The 16,722-nt window shown below is 42.8% G+C and overlaps 1 protein-coding gene across 2 annotated transcripts; it reads left to right on the top strand.

Moving 5' to 3' along the window:
- The first annotated feature begins 7,768 nt into the window (after window positions 1-7,768).
- On the top strand, window positions 7,769-15,468 carry LOC143156639 (serpin B10-like). Of its 2 annotated transcripts, XM_076330435.1 has the most exons (8): window positions 7,769-7,834; window positions 8,932-9,109; window positions 10,422-10,535; window positions 12,200-12,334; window positions 12,742-12,859; window positions 13,236-13,378; window positions 13,957-14,112; window positions 14,996-15,468. In XM_076330435.1, exons 2-8 carry the CDS (start codon window positions 8,942-8,944, stop codon window positions 15,398-15,400), a joined length of 1,239 nt encoding a protein of 412 aa, XP_076186550.1. In that variant the 5' UTR covers window positions 7,769-7,834; window positions 8,932-8,941; the 3' UTR covers window positions 15,401-15,468. The 2 variants fall into 2 exon arrangements, with proteins under 2 accessions (XP_076186550.1, XP_076186551.1); XM_076330436.1 differs by lacking the exon at window positions 7,769-7,834 and having other exon boundaries at window positions 8,930-8,993.
- Window positions 15,469-16,722: the final 1,254 nt, after the last annotated feature.

Below are 16,722 nucleotides of genomic sequence, written 5' to 3' on the forward strand. Positions count from 1 at the left end.
TATTCTCATCCTAAATCCAAAACACAGCACTGTACCAGCTACTAGGAAGAAAATCAACTCTATCCCAGCTGAAACCAGGACAGGGAATTAAAGGTGAACAAGTGGGTGGAGGAGGAATCATTAAACTTCACGGGGCTGTGTGTAAAAGCAGTTCCTCTTTCCTCTTTAGAATCATTGAGGTTGGAAAAGACCTCTAAGATCATCGAGTCCAACCGTCAACCCAACACCACCATGCCCACTAAACCATGTCCCTAAGCGCCTCATCTACACGTCTTTTAAATACCTCCAGGGATGGGGACTCCACCACTTCCCTGGGCAGCCTGTTCCAATGTTTCACCACTCTTTCAGTAAAGAAATTTTTCCTCATGTCCAATCTAAACCTCCCCTGCCGCAACTTGAGGCCATTTCCTCTCGTCCTATCGCTTGTTACTTCGGAGAAAAGACCAACACCCACCTCGCTACAACCTCCTTTCAGGTAGTTGTAGAGAGCAATGAGGTCTCCCCTCAGCCTCCTTTTCTCCAGGCTAAACAGTCCCAGTTCCCTCAGCCGCTCCTCATAAGACTTCTTCTCCAGACCCCTCACCAGCCTCGTTGCCCTTCTCTGGACACGCTCCAGCACCTCAACGTCCTTCTTGTAGTGAGGGGCCCAAAACTGAACACAGTATTCGAGGTGCGGCCTCACCAGTGCCGAGTACAGGGGCACGATCACTTCCCTACTCCTACTGGCCACACTATTTCTGATACAGGCCAGGATGCCATTGGCCTTCTTGGCCGCCTGGGCACACTGCTGGCTTATGTTCAGCCGGCTGTCGACCAACACCCCCAGGTCCTTCTCTGCTGGGCAGCTTTCCAGCCACTCTTCCCCAAGCCTGTAGCGCTGCATGGGGTTGTTGTGGCCGAAGTGCAGGACCCGGCACTTGTCCTTGTTGAACCTCATACAGTTGGCCTGGGCCCATCGATCCAGCCTGTCCAGGTCCCTCTGCAGAGCCTTCCTACCCTCGAGCAGATCAACACTCCCACCCAACTTGGTGTCGTCTGCAAACTTACTGAGGGTGCACTCGATCCCCTCATCCAGATCATTGATAAAGATATTAAACAAGACCGGCCCCAGTACTGAGCCCTGGGGAACACCGCTCGTGACCGGCCGCCAACTGGATGTAACTCCATTCACCACAACTCTCTGGGCCCGGCCGTCCAGCCAGTTTTTGACCCAGCGCAGAGTCCACCTGTCTAAGCCGTGAGCCGCCAGCTTCTCTAGGAGAATGCTGTGGGAGACAGTGTCAAAGGCCTTGCTGAAGTCCAGGTAGACCACATCCACAGCCTTTCCCTCATCCACTAGGCGGGTCACCTGGTCATAGAAGGAGATCAGGTTGGTCAAGCAGGACCTGCCTTTCATGAATCCGTGCTGGCTAGGCCGGATCCCCTGGTTGTCCCGCTCATGCCTTGTGAGCGCCCTCAAGATGAGCCGCTCCATAATCTTCCCCGGCACCGAGGTCAGGCTGACAGGCCTGTAGTTCCCCGGATCCTCCTTCCGGCCCTTCTTGTGGATGGGCGTCACATTGGCAAGCCTCCAGTCTTCCGGGACCTCCCCCGTTAACCAGGACTGCTGATAAATGATGGAGAGTGGCTTGGCGAGCACCTCTGCCAGCTCCCTCAGCACTCTCGGGTGGATCCCATCCGGCCCCATAGACTTGTGAGCGTCCAGGTGGCATAGCAGGTCATTGACTGCTTCCTCCTGGATTACGGGGGGTTCATCCTGCTCGCCGTCCCCGTCTTCCAGCTCGGGGGGCCGAGTACCCTGAGGATAACTGGTCTGCCTGTTAAAGACTGAGGCAAAGAAGGCATTGAGTACCTCAGCCTTTTCCTCATCCTCAGTGACAATGTTCCCCCCCGCATCCAATAAAGGATGGAGATTCTCCTTGGCTCTCTTCTTGTCATTAATATATTTGTAAAAACTTTTTTTGTTGTCTTTAACGACAGCGGCCAGATTGCATTCTAGCTGGGCTTTTGCCTTTCTCATTTCTTCTCTGCACGACCTAACGAGATCCCTGTACTCTTCTTGAGTCGCCTGCCCCTTCTTCCACAAGCGGTAAACTCTCCTTTTTTTCCTGAGTCCCAGCAAGAGCTCCCCGTTCAGCCAGGCCGGTCGTCTTCCCCGCCCATTCTTCTTACGGCATACAGAGACAGCCTGCTCCTGCGCCTTTAAGACTTCCTTCTTGAAGATCGTCCAGCCTTCCTGGACCCCTTTGCCCTTCAGGACCGTCTCCCACGGGACTCTCTCAACCAGCGTCCTGAACAGGCCAAAGTCCGCCCTCCGGAAGTCCATGGTTGTGGTCTTGCTGCCCCCCCTCCTTACTTCACCAAGAATCGAGAATTCTATCATTTCATGGTCGCTAAGCCCAAGACGGCCTCCGACCACCACATCTCCCACCAGTCCTTCTCTGTTTGTAAACAGCAGGTCGAGCGAGGCACCTCCCCTGGTAGGCTCACTTACCACTTTCCTCTTCCCTCTTTTCTCTTTCCTTCTGTCTCATTTCCCTTGGGCATGGTTCATTGCTATCCAGTAACTTCCTTTCCCCAAGGTGTTCACTATCCCCACCCTCACCATGTCCTCTTTTACTCTCCTTGCCCTTCAGCAATCTCTATCTACTTCATGGGGCATTGAGGGAAGAGGGCAGGGCTGGGGTCAACCCTTGTTTCTAAGAGGAGAAATGTCAGGGAGAGGAAGGTTTGGGACTAAGGAAGAAAGTGGGAGGACAGCGTTGCCACTCCTACTGCCTAGAGGGATCATCTGCCATGCAGTAAGGCTGTGTCAGCTACAGAGTCCAAGCTGCATCTCAGCTGCATCTGCAGGAGGTGGGGTGAGGGCCCATTCCTCCAGCCACAAACAGAGATCAAGTGCTCTGCCTCTCCTTACACGTACTCTGCTAACTTTCCTTATCCTGATGTTGCCTCTGTACCACTGAATTCAAATTAGTCTTGCTCTATGGCTTGGTCTGCCTATGTTCCCAGACAAGGAATTAGCAACCACAGAAGCAAGGGATATTAAGAGCACCTCAGAAGATAAAGCCAAAGCTCTAGAAAATGAAGGGAGATAGACCAAGAAGAAAGAAAAGTCTAAAGCACCTGAAAGGGACAATCACATTAGGTTTAAACTACACAAAGAGAGTTCTGCTTTTGGCTTTGAAAGAGCTAAAAGAGCCACAAATACCAGTCCAAAAGATAACGGAGCCATGAAGACCTGCATACAGCTGAATCACAACTGGAAAGGGCAGCTCCAAAGAGCTTGGAAATGCTTTGGTACAGAAGAGCAGATGATTATCAGGATATTTTAAAAGAAGGTTCTCGGTGCAATACCCTGCAAGTTCACACTTTTGTATCTCTCACAAAAGCTTGAGGAACAAACCCCAAACTTTCCATCTCATTTTGTCTAAGAGCAGAAAGGAGCATGACATCATCTTGTCTTACTTGATGTGTATCACGTCATTAATTTCTACTTGGTCACTCTTACGAAAAGCTTGCTAACTTGAACCATGTAAAAGGATGTCAGGTCTCAAGAGACTGAGCTCCTTTGTGCAACAGGCAGAGAACATGAGAGATGGAAAGATGGAAGAATCTTGCAATGGCACAGGCATTGGTAAGACATGTTCAAATGATGCTAACAACACTCCAGCTCACCCAAGGTTCTTGTCAGTCTGAGGGGGAAATTCCAGTCCAAGCCCCATTTTTGGGGTTACCCTCTTCCAGGACAAAGGCTCACCATCTTTGTATGTGCACTTAACCAGGTAGTTCAGATCAGTCCCAAGGGTAGCCTAAAAAGCATGAAACTACGAAGGGCCAGAAGGTGCCAAGCAGATCAGTGAATAGCTAAGAATTCCAGTACACTTCTATAAGTGAGTATTGGGGAAATTCTCCTGAAGAAATTTCTGAAAATACCAACTGCCTTGTGAAACCTGTGGTCATTCCACCAGGCAAGAATATTTGCAGTCAAGCTGTATGAAAAAATAGCAAATGTTTAAATAGGTTTCTTAAAGAGAGCCCTTCCTCTATACCTTGCTCTTGCACATCAGCACAAGGCTCCTGTTTAGGATGCACTCTTGTTTAGAAATGTGTTTTGAAGATACATTGACTTGATATTCACATTCTTCATCCCAGAACATGGCACATCTTGCACTATAGCACTGCAGTCTGGGAAACTCCCATGAACACAAAGCAGGGATCAGCTTTCTGATTCTGTAGTTGTGCAGTTGACATACAGTTACACCCTCTGAGAGACTTCTTAGGAAAAATGACAAGTTTCGGCTGAAGTTCATACAAGCCACATATACGTCATTACTCATAATGCAGTACTGTGTATCATGATTGAGAAATTTTTGATGTTAACTGCTACCTGGGATACTTTAAAAATGCTCACCGCCTGAGTCATTCAAAGGAAAACTGCACTGTTGCATATGTGAAAACAGTGTGCATATTCATTAACAGATAAACTATCTCTTTTCAGATATAGATACCAGTCCTTTCTCAGAAGTGTTGCAATACTTAACAGGGCTGCATTTCTCAGGAAAAACACTACCTTTATCAATTACAGTGTCTAAGGCAAAACATATAGAAGTAATAGTAAAGTGTGATGAATTGTGCCAGTACTGTCAAATTTCACCACACCTTTGCTTTCTGCAGGCGTGGAGCAAAGTGCTTCAGTACTATTTACACAGGAACCTCACCACACCCTCTGGCAACTCATAAGGTTTTAAATACTGTTAGAGTATGTCAGCAAGGATTGCTTGGCAAGGAAAGGCTTGCAAACTTACTCGTAGGAGGTACACAATAGATAGCTATCTACTCTGTTTCAAAATAAAGACACGTGTGTTCTCAACCAATGCTTTAAAGGGAAAAAAGATACCCAGAGAACTAATCTCTCTTAAACTTAAAAACTATTTGAGATTTCAGGATGATACAAACTTATCCTACATAAAAATCTGTTACAGCACAACCCAAAATCTGTTATAACCAGCCAAGGTGAAGCATCTACATTATTATTTTCTTTTAGTTGACAAGGGTAGGAAAAGCTCATGTCGCGCTCTCAATTATACTATGACAGAAGCATCACCCGGAGGAGAGTCCTCCTTAGCACAGAAAAGTTCATGTATCTAGTCACTCAGCACCCTTCCTATTTTCTCAGTTTCTGTGCCCCTGTCCTCCTTACAGTTTTTAACTTTAAATCACACAGAAATTTAAAAAAAGTTACATCAGACCTCCAAAGGGATTAAAATACTCCCAGATTTCAAAATCCTTCTCCTCCCCATGCTTCTTGTATCTCCTAAAGTCCTTTTAAAGGTTTGGGGACATTTAAAATCCTTTCATTTTAAAATCTACTGGCCTGCTCTGGCTGAGCCAAAAACATGAATAGAGTGCTCTGCTGGCTGAACCAGAAATTCTTCCTTCCCAAGTAAATAAACAGTGCTTATACTGGTAAACAAATATTTGAAGATGTCAGGGAAACTGAACAGCTTTCCTTCAAACATCACTTTTTCTTTTGATCTACCTGAAATATAGAACATGATAGTTTTGAATTAAATCAGATTTCCGAGAGCTATGCAGAGTTGATAGCTAAAATAAGCTACCGATGAACATGAAAACCAGCCATGGAAAGCTGTATCCTAAAATACTGTGTGAAAGCAGAAGCTACCATTTTTCTGTGACAGAAAGTCTTTCTCTCAAGACCCTCAAGAGCCTTCATAGGGCACTTTATAATGTTCTGTTTAGACATCAAGCATTTCACCTACTCCTGAACCCAGGTGCTAATGAACAGAGCAACACACTGTGTAGGAAAGTCACAATGACTTGTGCTAAGTTACACTGAAACTGGAGGAAAACAAAATGCATTTGTATAGCTGAGATCTGGCCAGGGCACTGATGTCCTGCCAGTATTTGTCCTGACCAAATGGAAACATGAATGACTACAGTGAAAGAGCCCACAGGTTTACTTCCCACAGGAAGGATACTATTAATACAAATATAAGTCTTCTAGTGTGCTGCTGTGTTGACTTAGTACAGAGTGGGAGTGAGAGTACCGCTGCTACTGAGACAGCAGTAGCACCACCCATTGAGCCGTGTCCTCTGGTGGTGCTAATTTAAAAGGATATTGGAAAACATTATCAATCCACCATGTTGATTTAGCATATGTTGTCCTTTGAGATGAGTATAATTTTAGTTACTCGGTATGCTCTTTTTTTTTGCTAATGACCAGCCATGCCATTCAAGAGGTGTTTTAAAAAGGTAGCTTTAAAACCTTGTACAGAGGCACAAGCCTCTCATTCAGTCTAACCCAGCATTTCTGAGTAAACAGAACACAGCCACTTCTTGTAAAGCAGCAAGCAGTATTACAAGTTAGCAAATTAAATTCACCCCTGCTTTAAAACCAGAAAATCCACAGTAATTGCTGTAAGGGATGAAGTCTATCCAGTGTATCTATCACTCGTTCAACAACATGGCTAAATTTGCAAAGATTACTCAAATCATTTAGGCTTTGGAAATCACTTAAGGCCAATGTAAACAGACTACAACTTTCCCAGGCGCAATGGAAGCAATTAGTTCTGCAATGAACACCTCTCCTACACTATGCCGCTCTCTGGAAAACATAACAGATGCATCTAATTATAACTCACACTGAAACATGCTGGTTTTGTGTAGCTACAATTTCAAAAGACCCAAGGGGCAGGAAAACACCATCCGATTAAAGTTGTGAGGTTCCTCACAAGTAGGAAAGCAACTTTAAGAAAGCTTTTGGTTCCCAAATTATATTGATGCAGAAGGTTCACCACTGGCAAGTGACTCTTTGCAGCTGCGCCCTCCTATGCCCTACACCAAATTTTGCGGGTACTCCCATGGCTCATTCCTCATTACAGGATCCTCTGTGCCAGCCACTGAGCTAAACATAAGTCCATGTTAAATGTATGCTCACAGACAGCAGGTCAGAAGAAAGCTCTCAGAAGGTAGTTTATGCCGAAGAGATAGACCTTGTGAGTGAGTCTTGCTCAGTGTCGAGGAGGCAGCCCTGGAGAGGCAAGCAGCTCCTATCCAGGTTTTCAAGGTGGTTTTATCAAGAGTGCCGAGAGGTAAAGAATGAAATAAAGGGCAAGGGTAGGATTACACAGGGTGTTTCAGTTAGGGGTCAGCGTGGGGTTGGACAGTCTAATCTAAGAACCACACCAGGGTCTAGTGATGTTGCCACTGATAATAAAAACAAGGGTCTGGTGCCTGTTTCTCAATCTTCACTATCTCACAGTGACATTTCCCTGGTTGTACAGTCTTAGAATCCTCCAAGATTAACAAAATTTATTTTTCTAAAACAGAAAACCACCAGGAGTGACAAATACTTTCTCAGTAGGAAACAGGCAATAGAAAAACTCACACATAAGAAGTCACTGTCTTTTCTCTGTCTGTCTGTTCCTCGGAAATAATTTCTATTAGACAAATCATAAAAGAAGTAGGTCAGCAACTGCCTTTTTTTTAAACTCTCCAAACTGCAAAAGAAAGGTTATTTAAAGCAGTACAGGTTCAAGCTGTTGCTAGCTTGTTGCCACAAAATTGTTTATAGAAACACTTCTGCAGTCAGTTTTGTAAGGTTCTTATATCACTTCACATCCTACTCTGAGATGATTCAGTTCTTCCACAGGGATGTGGCCTTCAAGGCATAATAAATTGCACAGTCTTGAGTCACAAGAACCTTTGCAGAACTGGCCAGACACACTATAAATTCACCCTACCCTTCACGTGAACTGCAGAAACCTTGGAGACACCCAGAGCAGCAGTGTTCCTCCCTGCACAAAACAAGGTACTGTAATGATTTCTAGAGATTATTTATTTCATATACTCTTGGATGATGTTGCTTTGTTGACAAATGCATAGGAAAAAAGGAAGCAGGGATCTGAATTGGAAAAAACAAATGCTTGGGAAAGTAATTTACTGAGATGGTACAGGCATGGTCTAGAAGGTGGAAGTCTTAAAAATATACAGGAAGAGCAATTTATTGTACAGCGTTCTATAATTTCTAGAGCTCACTGGCTAGCATATATATCACAGCAGAGTAAGAACCACTGTATTTGCATAAATCAGCTAATTTGTTCCTGTGCTTTTCAGTTCTTACGAACATCAGGTCAGTTCCTGGTTTGCAAGCTGCTCAGGACACGAACTGTCTTTATTCTAAGGCCATCCTATACCAACCAGAATAGCTCCTAGTCCCTGCCTAGAGCTCTCAGCTAAACCTGTAATGCAAATGACAAATAGCAGCACTTGCGGTCTACTGAATATGGAGACCTTGTCCTGCAGAAGAACTGGGAAGCTAGGATCTGGGCTAGCACTGTAAGACAGTTTCAGGATGTTTTTGAAAGTCAAAAAGGGAATTCAGGATACTTAGCATGCAATAGTTGGGGCGGTGCTTGCCCAAGCATTGGAAGGAGTATTTTGTCCTGACCTAAAAGTATAGTTTGACTGTTACTGTTACCAGAGTATTTGTTCACTACAGCTATGAGCATCAAAAGGCTCTTGCACAAATTGAAGCATAAAAGATGTCATAAGAGACAGTCTCTCAGTATCCTATAGCCCAGGCACTGGTGAGTAACATTATCAACTGTCACTCCAAGATGCTGTAAAGGACAGTGCAATAAATGTCCTGGTGAGCAAATACAAAACAAGGTTGGAGGCTGCTTTTTCCCTAACCCAAATGATAGCTAGTGTCACCAGCGAAACAGGACATGCTACACTTTATATGACTTTATAAGAGTTAATCCTCCTCATTCTTCATATAGATAAATACTTTTAGAAAGCTTTTAAAACACAAAATAAACTTCAAAAACTGCAAAGAAACTTGCAGGCACATAGCAGTCACAATTAGCGATTCGCTAATAGCATCTTCTCACCCTTTCTGTGCAGGTTCAGAATAATGGAAGCTTTGAATAAAGCAAACACAAGTTTTGCTCTCGACTTTTTCAAACGTGAGTGTCAGGAAGATGGTGACAAGAATATTTTGTTCTCCCCTTTGAGTATTTCATCTGCCCTGGCTACTGTTTATTTGGGAGCCAAAGGTAACACTGCAGATCAGATGGCAAAGGTGAGTCTGGGCTTCAAAAGGTAGCTGTTTGAAAGGGTTGATCTCTTGCAATAACATCCTCTATGCAAGACATTTACTATGATGGAACAGAGGAAAGCCATAAGCAGAAAAATTACTCTAATCAAAACTCTACACACATATATGCCAGCTCCTGTTTCACCCCTGACGTGTGCTGCAATGAATAGACCAGGTTTCCACTTCTGCAGGTCAAAGAAATAGTCTACTCTAGTCTCTGGAAACAGGCCCCAACAAATAAAAGAAGTGGCACTGGTGACATTATCTCCTTTTAAATCTCACCAGCAGAAATAAAGGATCTTTATCCCAAAGCTTGAGCACTCACCAGGGAGTGGGAGACCTGGATTCTCCTTCTACTCTGCCACAGACAATTCCCATCTCACAGCTCATCTCTTTGGAAATGACCCCACACAAAAAGACTCTCCCCTATAGCTGTTACAAGTGTTTCACTTTGCTAAACATAAATCCACATCCACAAGATCAGAGAAGAAACACAGTGAGACTACAACCCTTTCTTTGGGGTATACATTTTACAGGCAAAACCACTTACTGAAATCCCTAAGCTGTATTTGTGTAAAGTTCATAGCTTCAGCAGGTGACAGCAAGAACAGCCCCAGTGCACAGTTATCTAGCTCCTGTCATAGGAGGTGAGGCTTGTGAGTTTGCATCTGCTAAGGCAGAAGCAGTTGTCCCACCTGCTAAGGCAGTGATCTAACTCCCGATTTACAGGACAAAAGAGGGCCAGCAGAGTAACAAAGAAAGGCGTGATTTTCTGCTAGGAAGAAGGAAAAAGAAAAAAATGGGCATAGCTCTTCTGAAAAATGTTCCAAGGTTGGACACACCCCTTTGTAGCTTGGGTAAGGTGCACAGGCACAGAGCAAGGGATTTAAGACATGAAACTGCCCCCATCGTTTTCATGCTTTCTGACACATAGCAGCGCTCCATTTAGACTTTGATAGGCTCCATTTAGGCTTTGATAGTCTCCATCTGGAGATAACTGGCTCTTCCCAGGTATTAACTGCTCAGCCCATGGCATAACTCAAAGCAGACAGATTCCTCTAGAAAAGCTAGCTACATGAGAGTTTTGCCCTGCAACCCTCAGCTTAGTGTGCTCATGCCATTTTGTAGACGTGGGCCTCAAGGCCTAACCAAAGATTTCATATTCAGTCAGGACTGAACACGGGAATAAAATCTGAGTTTGACTCTCTTCATCACCAGTCCCATGACATCACTGAAAGATTTTACTGAAACAGCAAATCTTCTATAATTTCATTTATTATTGCTTTTTCCACTATAGGTACTTCACTTTAACAAAGCTGAAGGAGCCAGAAACGTCACCACAACCATAAAAATGCAAGTCTATTCCAGAACAGAAGAGCATCTATCAAATCGATGTGCCTGTTTCCAGAAGGTATCTCACCAAGTCTAGTGATCAAGCTATGGGCATGGTCACATCCTCTCTTGCTTGTATTTTCCTTCCACATTTGCATTTGCCTATGTTTGCCTTCCTCATATGTAGTGTACACAATTAATTGGTACAGCTTCCTGTGATACCTTCACCTAATGCAATTCTTATTACATGCTTCCCCTTTTTAGGCAGAATTGCAAAAACTAACCTCAAATTTGCAAAATTTAAAGTTTAATGTTACCATTCTCTGTCAGTGTATCTCCTGATCTTCTTCCTTTAGCTTTGAGGAGAGATTTCTTTCTCAAATTATTCCTGTTCAATTGCTAACAAAAACATGTTCTTTGAACAGGCATGGTCCCTACCTCAGAGAGCTAATCACAAGAACAGAGCTGCTCTCCCACACATTTGATTGCAGCATTAAGACAATAAAAACCAGAGTATTAACTTTTCCAGGTTACCTATGCTTGGCAGGTAGCCTTCTTCAGAAATTAGTCTCCATTTCAGTTGACTAGTTAACAAAATAAATTGACATGTTGGAATTTCCCAAAGTAGACAAGTTGCTTGCAATAAATCTTAGAGACATGGAAATCATTATATTCCTGAGATATTTCTTTGACGTACTGGCAGACATCTTGTACCAAAGTATACGTAATTTAAGATAGCAGAAAAATACGGAAAAGCAAACGTATTCCCTCTGAGTCAGTAAAAGCAGGTTTTCCTCATTGACAATTCAACCATGATGGCGTCAAGCTCTTCTCCCTGCTCTTTCCCATCATCCTTATTCTTTGTGGGAGTGAGCCATTTCCCTGCAGGCTGCCCACAAAGCCCCAGTGGCCACGAGTTCTGATGAATGGGAACTTGGATCTGCATTCCACAGCCAAGTCCTATGGCAGGAAGATTTATTTTAGAGGCTATGTCAACAACTCATTTGCACTGCATGAACAGGAGAGGGATTGTTCCTCATGAGTAATGCTTGTCTGAATTGTAAGAATTACAGAGCGCTGTGGGTAGGGCAAAGGGACCGTTCCAACAGTTTAGAAATTTAAGTGTTGCTTAAAAATTTCTGTTCATGCCTCTGATTCTGAGGTAATGACAAGATGAACACAGCACAGATTTTTAGTTTACTAATTTACAGCTTAACTTCCTTGAGCTCATAAGCGCACATTCATTTAATCCTGTTACTTCAAGATAACAAATTTACTGCAATTACTGGAACATAAAAAAAAATTACAAAATATTAACATTAAGAGCAAGATTAAGAAATTTAGGGGCAAACTTTCCATGTAACGCCCTCAACTTTCATAAATGAAAGGAGTCACACAGCCAGATCTCCATGCGTTGTTTAACAATTACATGCTGTCTCTCACTCTCTGGATATACTTAGTTTCACAATTTCCACTTAGAAACCCTTAAATGTTTTACATAGTTCAGGCTCTTACCATTTGCATTCTGAGACACTTACAGTGTCTATACCACGACCGCAACTTTTAATACTTTCAAATAATTCTTTTAATAGCTGTCTGGTTTAGAACACCTCTTGTGTTGCAATACAGGCAACAGACCACCTCAATAGAAATACTTTACCTGGAGCTGCATGAAGGAAGAAATTAGAAATTTTGAACTGTTTTACACAATAGATGAGTAACTTTTTTTTCCTTTTCTCCAAGACAGAAATTGGCAAATCAGATAATATACATACTGGGTTTAAAGCACTCAACTTTGAAATCAATCAACCCACTAAAAATTACCTGCTTAAAAGTGTCAACCAGTTATACGGAGAAAAAACATTGCCTTTCAGTAAGGTAGGTATGCCATTTATTCAGATTATGTAGTGCCATTTAACCTTTATGATCTATCTATGACAACATACCATAAACTATATGCTTTTAAATATTTTAATTACATCTGCAAATCATGTTGTTATCCTTAACATAAATATTTTCTGTAAGACTCTTCCTGAGACTTTGGACACTAAAATTTTGGTTTTATGGGATGTATATCTAATTTCACAGTGATTTGCAGATGTGGTTAGGTGCAAACATTTAAATTGAGTACTTCCACTAAAAAATACTTTGTTCCTTTGACAAAATGCTGTGCTTGTAGTCTATGTCATTTGTATGATGTTTTCTCTCTATTTGGCTGTAGTTATTTATTAGCATTCATATTGGCAGGCAACAAACATAAGACAGCTGTCTCTCTTGCACTGCAGGAATACTTACAGTTAGCCAAGAAATACTACAATGCAGAGCCACAATCAGTTGACTTTGTGGGAGCAGCAGATGAAATCAGAAGAGAGATCAATTCCAGGGTCGAACACCAGACTGAAGGTAAGCTCCTGCCTCTCCTCTCCTAATTCAAAAAGAAACCATTTCGGCATTGAACAAAGTCTCTGTACCCAAGGAGCCCAAGGCAGGTAAACAATTCACCTCAGAAAGGTAAATCAGATAAGTTTTCCTAAAGCAGTCATCCACTGACAAGTCCTTACTAAAATTAGTGTCCTCCATCTGAAGATGCGAGGAATGTGGCTTACTCTTTGTAAATCAAGGTTACCCCAGTAATCACTTATTTACGAATAATCTCAAGCTAGAAGCATACTGTATCAGCACTTACAATTTCCCTGGCTTATATCTGCAGAAATTGTGCCAACACTTACTCTGAAACAGTAAAACTGCACAAATGGAAACGTCCTTCTCTTTTCTCTAGGTAAAATCCAAAATCTGCTGCCTCCTGGATCCGTAGATTCGCTCACCAGGCTAGTCCTGATAAATGCGCTCTACTTCAAAGGAAAATGGGCAACAAAGTTCGAAGCTGAAGCTACCAGGCAAAGGCCTTTCAGAATAAACACGGTATGGGAATATACTGACCTATATCCTAGACTGCAGGTGGAAAAAGCAGTGAAAAAGACAAGGGAGAGAAATTCCCATCAGTCTTTAAATCCACATGAAATCCGGCATGAAAGTTGTTTCATTTAATGCATACAGCATATTTTCTTCACCACATCTTCAGCACAAAGACTGCACACACATACTAGCACCTGAGTCACAAGTAAAATTGTCAGAAGCTGACTTGAAACATGCTTCCGTTCTCTGAAGGCAGAGAAAACAAAGAGGTGAACAAAACTGTATGGGTTAGTTCTTTACATTTTCATTTTTAACCATACGGCAAATCAGAGTGGAATACAGCTTCCTGTAATAGGTGTCATCTGAGACAGCTTAGATAGCCTGCCTAGCCTCTAATGCCTTTCCAGAAGACCAGAGGTCCTCCGTAGATCCTGTGTCCTACCACTTAGAGCCATAAGGATATCTCAGACACACTGGGCAGCTTGTACAGTAAATACAACAAAATTCCACTGTGCTACTTTAACTCAGTCCTTTACTGTTCAGTCAGAGTACAAATGGCAAACATCTAATCTGATTTGTTGCAGCATACAACTAAACCAGTGCCAATGATGTACCTGAGTGATAAATTTAACTGGACCTACGTAGAATCAGTCCAGACTGACGTTCTTGAGCTTCCATACGTCAATAATGACCTCAGCATGTTTATCCTGCTACCAAGTGACGTCACCGGCCTACAAAAGGTAAAGCAACTGAGAACATAAATCATGTGAAAAAACAAGAGTGTCATTCTTTACTTATTTTATGCATGTGCAAGGTAAAAGACCAAGTTGCAGTCATGTTTCTAGGAAGGAGGGTACTGATCAGGCTCAAGGAAAAGCAAACCTCAAACGTGTTCTAGCACTGTGAACTTGAACCTCTTGGAGCTCAGACTAGATTTCTTACTCTTGGCAGCTGGCACTTCTGTGGTTCCTAATGTTGATCAGTCCTGGAAATAGGTAACCCAAACCCTACAAGACTGGCTCTTCTTCCAGCTGAACAAAAATGAGGACAGAAAGCCAGCCCTGCTGAGATTCACTATCTGTACCGATTCAGACAGATATGATTTCATTCCAAAAAAAAAACCCCCACAAATTGGACAGCCTCCATTACTTTCCAGGAAGTCCAGAGCTAATACATATGGATACTGCCACCTTCTGTAAAGAGATGGATCCTGCCTTTGGATAATAAACTTCTTAAATTCGCATTTACGTTAGTGGGTGTTCTGTAGAAAAAACAGCTCTTTTCAGTAAATTCTAAAATGTAGGGAAGACAGAAATGTGAACAGCAAATCAACCAGACTATTGCTACTTGACACTGATGTTTTTGTTCTACAACTATTTAGCCCTGCTATATTCCCTGACAATTACTGAGAACAGTTCAAATACTTCATTGACCTACTGTAGAGCAACATACTCCTTTAGTCAAAAAGATCTCCAAATTGGTCCTTCACTACTGGTTTTTTTTTTTTTGTACTCTTACAATAGCTTGAAAAGTTCTCCATTTAAGAAAAGAGAATAAATAGCCCTTAGGGCACAGGCTTTTGAACACTCTGTAATTTTCTGATTCTCTTTTTACTAACTGCAGCTAGAAAGAGAATTGACTTTTGAAAACTTGTCTGCATGGACCAGCCCAGAATTAATGGAGAAAATGAAAATGGAGGTTTATCTGCCCAGGTTCATGTTAGAAGAGAAATACGACCTGAAATCTACTTTGAGCAGGATGGGGATACAAGATGCCTTCACGGAAGGTCAAGCTGATTTCACAGGAATGTCAGAGAACGGCGAGCTGTTTTTGTCACAAGTTTTTCACAAGTGTTATCTGGAAGTTAATGAAGAAGGCACAGAGGCAGCAGCTGCCAGTTCTGCAGCACTGGCATCACGAAGTCTTGGTGCTACTGTTATTTTTGTAGCAGATCACCCTTTCCTCTTCTTTATCAGGCACAACAAGACCAAGAGTATCCTCTTCTTGGGAAGGTTCTCTTCCCCCTAGAAACTCGACCGTTACTAAACAGGCCCTCGCAACAACAATAATGAATAAAATATACACCACCAAAAGCATCTCAATAGTCTGTGCACTACTTCTTCGTTTTCCTGTACTGTTGACAAATCTCTCAATGTTAGAAGAGAGCACATATTAAAAATAACCTGGAATTCAAGCCTCTGGCTCATTTTCCTAGTCAAAGAACCCAAAAATGGTTAGCACTACACTGTAAGTACCAAACTGTGCACAGAACAACATTGATGCGTCTTTTCAGCGCTTTCTGAACCAGAACTGCCACAACACAAAACAGACTAAGTTGATCTAAAACAGTAATTCCCAACACACTTGCTTTGGTATATAAGAAAAGAAACGGGAAAAACTCCTTCCTGCAGAACGCTGCTGCATCTCCATTGGTTTCAGCTCGCTAAGCTGGTCATCCCAGGAGGGCTACCTCACCCACATTCTTGTCAGTTTTATACCAGCTTTGCAGCCTGGCACAGCTGGTAATGAAATAAACCCACAAAATCCTCTGTGTTCCTGATACTGGTGCTTCTTTCGTGCATGCAAAAGGGCTAACACATGTACTTTCTAATCTCTGTCCCACAGCAACTGGAAAATATTGAACAACAATACAGAATTGGAGGAAAATAAAATATATGTGCCTTGAAACCTTCTCCTCTGTAACCTTTCATGCATTCAACACTGTTGCCAGCCCAGCATTGCATTGCTTTAGTCTCATTTTGCTTTCTCGCTTATTTCAATGGTTTGAGGCAAGATCAAATTGGAGAATCAAGCCCGTAATGCTAACTCCCTAAGTACCTTCTGGAAAATTACATGCAAATCTCCCAGTACACATTTACTCCTGTCACAGCTCTTTCTCCTAAGGAGGAGAGTGTTCTAATCAGTCATGCACATTTGCAGGGGATGCTCCTAACTCTCTGAATTCAGAACAGAGAGCAAAGGACTGGGTCTCTTACAGGACTTGCACACACCACCAGCATCTTACTAGATGTCTCTTCTTGGGACAGCAGAATTCCTTCTTCCTGACAGAGAGGAGACTGTTGACTGTCACTGAGTCCTTTCTGTTTTCTTCCGTGTGACCAGCTGCTTCCAGAGTCCCTTCTGGCTCTGCTTCCCAAATGGGAAGGAACATAGGAAAAGTGTTGTGAAGGAAGTGCTTTATTGTATCCCTGTACAACCTCAACAGCACTGCCTTCTCTCTGACTCAGCTGTGAAACATGACACAGGATCCCTGTGCATTCAGGTGCAATTCTGCCATGCCCTGCTTCACCTAATGCAAGGGCTTAACATGTCCCCATGGCCAAGTGCCT

The sequence above is a fragment of the Aptenodytes patagonicus genome, chromosome 2, assembly GCF_965638725.1.
Source record: "Aptenodytes patagonicus chromosome 2, bAptPat1.pri.cur, whole genome shotgun sequence".
Lineage (NCBI taxonomy): Eukaryota > Metazoa > Chordata > Aves > Sphenisciformes > Spheniscidae > Aptenodytes > Aptenodytes patagonicus.